The sequence below is a fragment of the Terrapene carolina genome, unplaced genomic scaffold (assembly GCF_002925995.2).
Source record: "Terrapene carolina triunguis isolate 2854851 unplaced genomic scaffold, T_m_triunguis-2.0 Scaffold242, whole genome shotgun sequence".
Lineage (NCBI taxonomy): Eukaryota > Metazoa > Chordata > Testudines > Emydidae > Terrapene > Terrapene triunguis.
This window is the reverse complement of record NW_020664593.1, coordinates 9,394,848-9,406,654: the sequence shown is the minus strand read 5'-3', so window position 1 is coordinate 9,406,654 and position 11,807 is coordinate 9,394,848. Positions and strand designations below refer to the sequence as shown.

Genomic DNA, 11,807 nt, shown 5'->3' with positions numbered 1-11,807 from the left:
GCAGGCCCTCAATATAAGAGGAAAAATGCGACCTTGTAACGAAAGCACATGTGCTGTGTAATGTGAACAGGAAAATTTAATGTGAAAGAGTGTACCCATTGTTCTCTAAAATGTGTCTTTTTTAACCACCTCTCCCTTCTCCTCCACCAGCTGCAAATGTTTTTCCTTCAGAGGCTAGTGAAGATTAGAAGGAGAAAACGGAGGACCCGGGATGATATGTTCACGGAGCTCCAGATGTCCTCCCACGCTGAGAGAGCACAGCAGAATGCGTGGAGGCAATAAATGTCAGACTACAGAAAAGCACAGTATGAACGAGAGGAGAGGTGGCGGGCTGAATCGCGGGATGAACAGAGCAAGTGGCGGGCTGAAGATGATAGGTGGCGTCAGCTTGCAGACAGAAGGCAAGAGTCGATGCTCCGGCTGCTGGAGCATCAAACTGATATGCTCCAGCGTATGGTTGAGCTGCAGGAAAGGCAGCAGGAGCAGAGACCGCCGCTACAGCCCCTGTGTAACCAACAGCCCTCCTCAAGTTCCATAGCCTCCTCACCCAAACGCCCAAGAACACGGTGGGGGGGGCCTCCGGCCACCCAGTCACTCCACCCCAGATGATTGCCCGAGCATCAGAAGGCTGGCCTTCAATAAGAGTTAAAGTTTTAAACTGCAGTGTGTCCTTTTCCTTCCCTCCTCCCCCACCCATCCCGGGCTACCTTGGCAATTATCCCCCTAGTTGTGTGATGAATTAATAAAGAATGCATGAATGTGAAGTAACAATGACTTTATTGCCTCTGCAAGCGGTGCTCGAAGGGGGGAGGGGAAGGTGGGGTGGTTGGTTTACAGGGAAGTAGAGTGAACCGGGTGGGGTGGGGGCGGAGGGTTCATCAAGGAGAAACAAACAGAAGTTTCACACCGTAGCCTGGCCAGTCACAAAACTCGTTTTCAAAGCTTCTCTGATGCGCACCGCGCCCTGCTGTGCTCTTCTAACAGCCCTGGTGTCTGGCTGCGTGTAATCAGCGGCCAGGCAATTTGCCTCAACCTCCCACCCCGCCATAAATGTCTCCCCTTTACTTTCACAGATATTGTGGAGCGCACAGCAAGCAGCAATAACAATGGGGATATTCTTTTCGCTGAGGTCTGAGCGAGTCAGTAAGCTGCGCCAGCGCGCTTTTAAACGTCCAAATGCACATTCCACCACCATTCGGCACTTGCTCAGCCTGTAGTTGAACAGGTCCTGACTACTGTCCAGGCTGCCTGTGTACGGCTTCATGAGCTATGGCATTAAGGGGTAGGCTGGGTCCCCAAGGATCACGATAGGCATTTCAACATCCCCAACGGTTATTTTCTGGTCCGGGAAGAAAGTCCCTTCCTCCAGCTTTCGAAACAGAGCAGAGTGCCTGAAGACGCGAGCATCATGTACCTTTCCCGGCCATCCCACGTTGATGTTGGTGAAACGTCCCTTGTGATCCACCAGGGCTTGCAGCAGCATTGAAAAGTACCCCTTGCGGTTTATGTACTCGGTGGCTTGGTGCTCCGGTGACAAGATAGGGATATGGGTTCCGTCTATGGCCCCACCACAGTTTGGGAATCCCATTGGAGCAAAGCCATCCACTATGGCCTGCACGTTTCCCAGAGTCACTACCCTTGATATCACCAGGTCTTTCATTGCCCTGGCAACTTGGATCACAGCAGCCCCCACAGTAGATTTGCCCACTCCAAATTGATACCCGACTGACCGGTAGCTGTCTGGCGTTGCAAGCTTCCACAGGGCTATCGCCACTCGCTTCTCAACTGTGAGGGCTGCTCTCATCCTGGTATTCTGGCGCTTCAGGGCAGGGGAAAGCAAGTCACAAAGTTCCATGAAAGTGCCCTTACGCATGCGAAAGTTTCGCAGCCGCTGGGAATCGTCCCACACCTGCAGCACGATGCGGTCCCACCAGTCTGTGCTTGTTTCCCGGGCCCAGAATCGGCGTTCCACGGCATGAACCTGCCCCAGTAACACCATGATTTCCACATTGCTGGGGCCTGTGCCTTGTGAGAGGTCTATGTCCATGTCAATTTCCTCATCACTCTCGTCGCCGCGCTGCAATCGCCTCCTCAGCTGGTCCTGGTTTTGCTTTGGCATGTCCTGGCTCTGCATATACTCCAGGACAATGCGCGTGGTGTTCATAGTGCTCATAATTGCCGCGGTGATCTGAACGGGCTCCATGATCCCAGTGCTAGCTATGGCGTCTGGTCTGAAAAAAGGTGCAAAACTAGTATCTGACGGACCGGGGGAGGGAGGGAGGGAGGAAGGGGCGAGTGACGACATGGCGTACAGGTACAGGGAATTAAAATCAACAAAGGTGGCTGTGCATCAGGGAGAAACACAAACAACTGTCACACAGAATGGCCCCCCCCCAAAGATTGAACTCAAAACCCTGGGTTTAGCAGGCCGTTGATTTCACGGAGGGAGGGGGAAGCAAATGAATACAGAACAAATCTATTTTTTACATCTTAAGCTGACAGACGACGGTGCAGCATGACTGATAGCCCTCGGCATCTTCTGGGTGCTTGGCAGAAAATACTGGGCACTTGGCAGAAAATAGCATACTACGACTGATAGCCATCATCATCAAGACAGTTCTCTAGGACTGAGCATGTCTGCCCAGGTGCCCATGATTGACAGCCACTGCAATATGACGACGATGGATACCAATCGTAATATACCATCTTCTACCAAAAGGCAAGGGGCTGCTGCTGTGTAGCAATGCAGCCCCACGTCTGCCAGCCCCACGTCTGCCAGCCCCCAGATTACCCTTGGCCTCTTCTGGGTGCTTAGCAGAAAATACTGGGCGCTTGGCAGAAAATGGCATACTACAACTGATAGCCATCATCGTCATTGTGAAGGCAGCAGAATATGACTGGGGGGATGGGGGACTGGGGGACATACGGAGTTCCAGCCACTACTGTACGATGACGACGGTTACCAGTCGTAATACACCATCTACTGCCAAAAGGCAAGGGGCTGGTGCAATGCAGCCCTACGGCTGCCAGCACCCAGATCGCCGATGAAGGCTACCAGTCATGCTGCACCGTCTACCGCCAAAAGGCAGTTAGCTGCTGCTGCTGTGTAGCAATGCAGTACCACGTCTGCCGGCACCCAGATGACATATGGTGACGGTGAGCTGAGCTGAGCGGGCTCCATGCTTGCCGTGGTATGATGTCTGCACAGGTAACCCAGGTAAAAAGGCGCGAATCTATTGTCTGCCGTTGCTCTGACGGAGGGGGAGGGGCCTGACGACATGTACCCAGAACCCCCCGCGACACTGTTTTGCATCATTCAGGCATTGGGATCTCAACCCAGAATTCCAATGGGCGGCGGAGACTGCGGGAACTGTGGGATAGCTACCCATAGTGCAATGCTCCGGAAGTCGACGCTAGCCTCGGTACTGTGGACGCGGTCCGCCAACTAGAGCACTTAGAGCATTTTATGTGGGGACACACACAATTGGCTGTATACAACCGATTTCTATAAAACCGGCTTCTATAAATTCGACCTAATTTCGTAGAGTAGACATACCCTAACAGATTTATTTGGGCATAAGCTTTTGCGGGTAAAAAACCCATCATGCATCTGAAGAAGTGGTTTTTTTTTACCCACGAAAGCTTATGCCCAAATAAATCTGTTAGTCTTTAAGGTGCCACCGGACTCCTTGTTGTTTTTGTGGATACAGACTAACACGGCTACCCCCTGATACTCCAAATTAGGGACCATTCAGGATTTCCATGGGATGAAGGAAAACTATCTTAGTAAAAAAAGTTTATTCTTCGTGTTTCCATGGTAAGAGCATATATTACAGGCTCCAATTCCACCCCTCAGAGAGAAAACAGTCAGGAAATGGGAAATAGTCCTTCACTCTTAACAATTAATTCAATGCACTTTGTGTTGTACATTTACCTGACTTGTGAGTGATGATCATCACCACACTCCTGTGCAATAAGTATTATGCTATTTCCATTTTACAGAGGGGAAAAGACTCTCACTGAGTGTCTACTGCCTAGGGTCTCTCACTGAGTCGGTGGCAGAGATGGGAAGAGAACCCAGACCTCCTGGTAATTTGTCCCCCATCCATAAGTATTTCAGGGTTGGCTACAGGTATGTAATGTTTTGAAAAAGAAACCTATTGGGTTTTTTGTTCCTTTTTTCACAAATAAAAAGTTGGAAGCAAATACCAATGCAGCCCCACTGGCTCTCACCAGAACTCGTTTAAAGTTAGTTCCCTTTTTGATTTTTAAGAATTAGATTTTTCCTTCACTTACCTTCTCCCCAGAGATGGTAATTGAGGTCCCCTAGGCTATATGTCATTGCACTGCAGTTATTATAGGTTGATGAAGCAAGGGAATACTGAAACGTTTATCTATGTTTATCTATTGCAAATGGTTGCTACTCCTCTTTACAAATAACCAAATGCTATTTAACACACAGGCCAGATTCTGTCATCCTTACTCAAATTGAGTAGTACTCTTCTCCACAGTGGTCCCATCTGCATCATTGAGATTACTTAAGGAGCAAGGTGCTACTCAACATGGGAGGGGAAGAATCTGGGCCATAATAATATTATTAAACCTAAGAAAAAAATCCTGATTTTGAATTTAAATTCACAGTGTTACCCATAAAGCTAAACAAGTAGAGAGCACCGGAAAGTAATGGCTCACTTACTCTTTGGGCAAACAGAGTCATCAAAGACTTCATCATCAGATCCTGAATCTTCTTCATCGCTCTCCAAGCTAGACTCATCATCACTCTCTTCATCGCTATCCTCCTCTTCATCTGGGAAAGGAAAGCAGTATTGTTAGCATTCAGAAAACCCTGGTTCTAATCTGTGACAGGCCGGCTGGCTGTACAGCACGCCAGTAGAGCCCTAATGAGCAATACCATACTCCTGGCTTTCAAAAGCCAATTAAATCATTTAAAGAGCACCACCAATGGAAACAGTGCTTTACAAACTACTGAAACCACAGTCCTGCAACTGACGGCATGTAGCCAAACTGCTGCACCTGCACAAAGCCCTGTTGAAGTCACAAAGGCTCAGCAGTCCACCCAGACACTGTCAGTTTCAGGATCAGGGCTTCAGATCTATTCCAGCCCAGAAGAGTTTGCAGTCTAAGGGCTGGTCTACACCCAGCCGCTAGTTCGGCGGCTGGGGATCGAAGTTCTGGGTTCGACTTATCGCGTCTGGTCTGGACGCGATAAGTCAAACCAGGAAGTGCTCGCCGTCAACTGCGGTACTCCAGCTCGGCGAGAGGAGTACCGCGGAGTCGACGGGGAACCTGCCTGCCGCGTGTGGACCGCGTCTGAACCGCGGTAAGTTCGAAGTAAGGTATGTCGACTTCAGCTACGTTATTCACGTAGCTGAAGTTGCGTACCTTAGTTCGACTTGGGGGGTTAGTGTAGACCAGGCCTAAGAATGACACAGTAAATTAACCCTTTAGAGTAACTGGAAAGAGCTAGTTTCCCAGAAAGGTGGTGATTATATATTTTGAACAAGACAAAATGGTGACTGGCTCCTGCTCAAGGATTCTAGTTTCCCTGTTAGATACATTGATCCCACTAGCATAAGCCCAGACTGGTACAGTATCTCTCACTTATATACAGTATCTTACCTGTACAAAAAGTTGTCCTATTAAAGAAATGTATAGTGAGTTGAAAGGACTCAGCAGAAGTTAATTCATGCTGGCATTTACACACATCAGGTATTAGGCAAGGGAAAAGGTGACAGTATCTTGTATTATAGGATTACAGTAGAGACCCTAGAATTATAGATGAAGATGGATGTTCATTCTTATAAACTATTTAAGGCTGCTTAAAAACTTTCGTAAAATGACTCTTTGGACTGAATTTTCTTATACTTGTACACAACCCACGGGTGAATTTTGGGGGAAACTGGTAAAATGTCATTTGGCTGGCTATTTTTGAGCTATCAGAAGACAGAAAGAAAAATATATTCTGCTGTTAGAAATGTCAGGTTTGTTTCTTTGCACTCGGATCAGCGACGCAAATAGTTTTATTTTTAAAGTTCATACCTGGCATGGAAAGGTCACTTACAGCAATAGGTGTTCTCCTTGTATGTTATTTTTGCAGATCCCTACTTATGAGATGGGAGAACAGTGCCCATTGAGTCTGAGTGAACACATCCCCCAACAATTCAAATGTTCTGAAAGAGGTTAGCAAAGGGACATGTGGGCCCAACCACCTTCAGTCCCTTCCACTAATTCAATGAATCCACAGGACAAAGAAGTGGAGAAAGGGATTAACAGATATTGGTACATGCACAGTTAGATAAAGGTACCTTATTTCTTTCTTTTTTGCATTCCTTAGTGTATATATCCTTTTTAATGTACTGTAGTTATTCTGAATTGAAACCTTGGGGTTCGGTCATCTTGTGTGTTACCATCTGGCTGAGGAAATTAACTAACTAAAAAGGTGAGCTGTATGTTGTTATTGCCTACATTTGCGGCCAGTTCATACTGTACATGATCACCTCCTAGAAACCAAATGCCAAATCAAAGATAAAGAAGAAATATTTCAGATCAATAGTACTGTCTAGTATTAAACAGTTCAGAACCTATCTGCTGAGGAAAATCCAATAGATTGAGTTCTTCGAATTGATCGATTAATTGACTAATGGACGATTACAGCTTGGGTCTATGATTACTAGGGTTGCCAACCCTCCAGGATGGTCCTGGAGTCCCCAAGAATTAAAGATTAATTTTTAATTAAAGATTATGTCATGTGATGAAACCTCCAGGAATACGTCCAACCAGAATTGGCAACCCTAATGATTACTCATTAGTCAATGGATAGATTGAAAGGGAAATTTAGTGTACACAGATGCCAGACTGACAGCTGTCCACAGATCAGGTACAGCATAGGCGGCAGCTGTGTAAAACTTTGCTCCCTTTTTCCACTCAACACCTACATGCCTCAACACTGATTTTAAGGTCTTTTGACACTACAATTACAATTGTGCAAGGGATGTGATTACAACACTATTATCCCTCATGATGGTTACAAAACAGTTTGGTCTTATAGTATAGATTGGACCTAGTCATATGTTTTGTTTATGACCTGGAACCAGGTTAAAGCCTCGTATCTGTCCAGGGTTTCAGCCAAGTTTTGGGACACAGTTCAGTGCCATCGCTACATGGCAAGGCTGAATTGTGTAAACGAATACATAAAACTAGAAAAACAACGTATCCAACCTCTGTCTCCTTCCACATCTTTCTTCTTAACACGCTTGATCTTCTTCTTCAGGACCTTAGTGAGGAAGCTGGCAAATTTGTTGTTCTCTCCAAGGGATGCTTGGAAAGTGGCATAAAGTGCCTTCTCGCGTTCCTGAAGCTTTGCAATCTCATATTTTTTATCCTCCATCTGTGAGAGGTAGTTGTCTAATTTCCACTAAAAAACAAAAACAACCCCCCCCAAACAATGTAAAACAACTCAGTATATTAAACTGATAGAGAGCTGTTGAAGCATTAGCCTTTTAGGCTGTTGTCAGCACCTGTTAGATCTTTTTAGCATACACCTCTGCCCCGATATAACGCTGTCCTCGGGAGCGAAAAAATCTTACCGCGTTATAGGTGAAACCGCGTTATATCGAACTTGCTTTGATCCACCAGAGCACGCAGCCCCGCCCCCCTGGAGCGCTGCTTTACCGTGTTATATCCGAATTTGTGTTATATTGGGTCACGTGATATCGGGATAGAGGTGTATATGTAAAAGCAGCAATTCCTAGTAGTGAGCAAGGGATTGGAGGTCGGGCTCTCTGCTTTCTATTCCCAGTTCTCTGCCAATCACTTGCTGTGTGACGCTGGACAAGTCACTTCCCTTCTCTGTGCTTCAGTTTCACCATCAGTAAAATGAGGATAATGATGCTGACTCACTTTTGCAAAGTGCTTTGAGATCTTCAGATGAAATCCACTAAATAAATGCTAATTATTATAATTTTATGCATTTCAGTTGTTGATTTAAGAGCAATTTATCCATCTAGAGAGAGACAGACAGACAGACTTGTCGAAATTGGTAAGCTTGAAATTTGATTCACTTTTTTTTTCTTCTTCCCTAATATGGGCCCCAATCTAGGCAAGCACATAAGCATCTGTTTAACTTAAAGAACATGGTTCTACTGACTTCAGTTCTTCACTGTTAACCAAGTTCCAATTGCAGAGGCAAATTCTCTCTGAAGTTATACTTGTGTTACCCATTTGAAAAAGGAAAGGGTGACACAGATGTCACCCTGGGCAGAATTTGGCTTGAAGAATCTGCTACTGAAGATGCATGAGCCAGAAAGATCCCAGCTTGAATCTCAGATCCCAGGATGAGTTAGTAGGCCTCAGAGTTTGAAAATTCACCTTTATATTTGTAAAGAAAGCAAATCTGATCTGGCATCACTGAGATGCCATAAAGGTGGAGCCCCATGATACTATTTTTACAGTCACCTTCCAAAGGAGAACTGCATATTTTAAGGTAGGATATAGATTTTAATTTCATACTTCCAATGGTTTATAAAAATACAAGCATGAAGGGAAAGAAGAATCCATATTTAAGTTTAAAAGGACTGCCCTTATATTATCACCGAATGTTTCTTGTTTCTTAGAATTCAGCACTAAGGAATTGGCTGGTGCATAAGGGCAGCAGAAGGACATTCCCGCCTCTTTTTGGGATGTTTGTTTCCAGGCCACCAGTTGCAGTAGTAACAAATCAGATAGCGTATCCTACATACTTGCATCTCTTCCACCTCATTGCTGAGGTTGTTGACACGCTCCTGGAGAGTGTCCTCGTGTTTCTCAAAGTTCTTAAGGAGAAGCAGCTCCTCAAACCACGTGATGTGACGTAGGTCAGCACACTTCATCTGCGTGTCCAGCTTCAGCTTCTGGTGCCGCAGGAGGTGGAGCTCAGCATCAAAGGTGACCACCAGTTCATTGATCTGGAATGTGGGAAGGGGGAAAAGTGGAGTGGGAAAAAAATCAAGAAATGAGTTTAAATATGCAAGGCAAGAGACAGAAGCAAAAAAGAAAATTTTCCTGCCTGTTAAACCAACAATTTGCCAGCAACATTTATTATGAGCTACTTTGGTATTCAAGATAACAACATTAATCCCTGGGAATATTTTTGATATCCATGGTGCAAATATAAGAATCACCAGAAATTCCACAGATGTTTCGATGCCTCCCATCATCCCCAATTAATCTCCAAAGAACTATCTCACTTTTCTATGCTGGCTGCACTTTCATGTAATCTCCTGCCTGCTGCAGCAGTAGACCCATGTTACTGACCTCCACCTCATCCACCCTCTTGCAGAATATCTGCCAACTTCTTCCTTGGGCAGGTACAACAGTTTCAGCACGAGCATCTGCCAAAACTAGGTTAACCACAGGTTTTCTTTCAGAGGCAAGGTAATACCCACAATGGTGTTCTAGTGCACTCTGAAGTTTAATACATCAGCTCCACAGTTTGTTCTAGTGGACTCTCCTGGACTTCCCAAAGGCAATGCAAAAGCCAAAAGCTGCCACAGCATCAGTGGGACAGTTGTAAAGAGAGCTCTGAATTGGTTTTGTTTTGGGCATGGTAGGGGCAGTCACCCTTGAAAAGTTCCCTTTTATTCTCCTACCCTCTTGATCAAGGTCTCCTGAAGGTAAATGTTTCTGATCTTCTCCCGTTTTAAAATTTCCAGTTCCATCTCTGTTGGCTCTGCCTTTTCAATCTCAAAAACCTTTGGTTGCATTGGGGTGACTGAGGATGTTATTCTCATTGATCTCACACTTGAGCCTCTTGATGGGGAATCTATTTCCTTTAGAGAAGGTGCATGAAGGAACTTTCCCCCAAACACTGCAAATGATGCATTATCTTCCACCTGCTCAGAGAGCCTTTGCTTGTTCTCCTGCTCTTGTTTGAACTTCAAAAGAATATTCTTGTCATACTGGAATTTTTTTTCTGGAGTCTCCTCCGGGTGTAACTGAGGGATCGGGGGAATAGGGAGTTGTTCAGATGCATCCAAGGCTGATTGTATGGATTTCAATTCTTGGACCAGGCAGATGATCTCTTCAATAATAGCCACCTTGAGGTCCCTAAGTGAGATGATCCATTTGTTCATTGTCAATTTCTTTTCATGGACCTGCAAAGAGGAGGAATTTTAGTGTGACTTGCCAAGGACACTTCTACAGCATAAAATCTTCTCTGACACAGGACACTGATCAGTGGTTTGTCTAACTTAAACAATCCCGAAGGGTTTAAACGCTTAACACGACAGATAAAGAGAGGTTACTTATCAGTAACTGTTGTTCTTCAAGTGTGTCACCTCTGCATAGTCACACTTATGGGATTAGCACCTCCTGGCACTGAGCTGTGGAATCTTTCTAGTGAGCAGGATCTGTTGAGGCCACTCACACTCTTTCCCTTGCAGAAGATTCCATGGGTATCAAAGGAGGAGTAGGGCCCCAACCACACTTCAGTTCCTTCCTTCCAGAGGTGGCAGAAGTTCACTTTGAATGGGGGCGAGGTGTGGGCAAAGTGTGGGGGCAGCAAAACAGAATGAGGAAATTGGGGTCTCTCTCTCACCAGGAATAACTGCTCCTGGGCCTGGTCCTGGTCCTATGACCCCATTTCTACCTGCTTCCAGGTCTGATCCCAGGTGCCACAACAGCTCTTCCATTCTCTCTTGGTCCTGGTCTCACCTCTGCCCCCAGCAGCTGCAGAGCCCCACCCAGCCTGAGCAGCTGCAGTTTACGAAATGCTTATCTGTGTTTCTGCAGAGGCAGAAACATAGATCAGCTCCCACAATATTTCTATTGCAGGAAAACTAGCCCACACCACTGTCCTGGTTCTGCTGCTCTTGGTTTCTTCCCTAATTTCAGAGTTCTTGATCTGAGAAGAGGGTTAGGTGGACAGGGAATGTAAACATGCAGAGGCAACACTCTCAAAGAACAAAGTTACAGGTAAGCAACCTCCTTTCTTCTTTGAGTGACCTCTGTATATTCCCACTCATCAGAGATTAGTGAGATTAACAAATTAAGTTTTCCCACAGGCATCCTCCCTACATGAGCACTCAGGTTCAGGTACATTTAGAACAATTTTAGGCATCTGTGCCTGAAACAAAGTTGCCTGCTACATCCAACAGAGGATGAAAATCCAAAATCTTCCTAACACTGCAGCATGTTTCTATTAAACGGCAGGGAAAAATCAATTCCTCTGCTTAATATATCTGCTTGGTCAATGAAGGCCATCTGAGGATTATTATAACAGGTATGGACTGATGTAACCTTGGGCGAGGTGAAACACAAAAGCTTGGCAAAATGAGCACCAATGTGCAGTTAAAACTGACCACACATGGTCTGTCCTTAGTGGCCCTCCACCATGTCACTTTCAAAACATTTTGCAATGGCTCATTTTCCAAAAAGGGGGCAGTCCCACTGCCAGTGAATCCATTTACATACCGCCACCTCTAACGACCTAAGCTGCACCTTCTTCTTCTCTGCGTTCATACGCATGTGCTCCGGGATCTTGTAGTTTGTGGCTGTCTTCAGTTTGAAATCCCCCATGTTTTCCTGAGCCTCTTTGATGTCCTGAACATCCTTGGGGTTCTCATAGTTGTCACTGGGTTTGCTCTTGTATCTGCCAAGCACCGAAACCAAGCAGAAATTCAAAGACTGCCCAAATCTCCCACCTCTGTGCTTACCTTACCTGTTGATAACTTCTGCTTTGTGAAACAAGGCGTGGTAGAAGAGTTAGGAGTCAGCGGAAGACTAAGTAGTACTTAGAAGGAAATATCAAT

At 45.6% G+C, this 11,807-nt stretch overlaps 1 protein-coding gene across 1 annotated transcript in view; it reads right to left on the bottom strand.

The window, feature by feature from the left end:
* The window catches only part of CFAP44 (cilia and flagella associated protein 44), an 82,500-nt gene that overhangs the window by 15,402 nt on the left and 55,291 nt on the right, over nucleotides 1–11,807 (bottom strand). The window contains exons 26-30 of the mRNA XM_026657390.2: nucleotides 11,470–11,647; nucleotides 9,648–10,151; nucleotides 8,760–8,963; nucleotides 7,240–7,435; nucleotides 4,693–4,807 (exon numbers count right to left, since the gene is read on the bottom strand). Of these exons, the coding sequence (XP_026513175.1) occupies nucleotides 4,693–4,807; nucleotides 7,240–7,435; nucleotides 8,760–8,963; nucleotides 9,648–10,151; nucleotides 11,470–11,647 (1,197 nt within the window). The remainder of the gene's footprint in view (nucleotides 1–4,692; nucleotides 4,808–7,239; nucleotides 7,436–8,759; nucleotides 8,964–9,647; nucleotides 10,152–11,469; nucleotides 11,648–11,807) is intronic.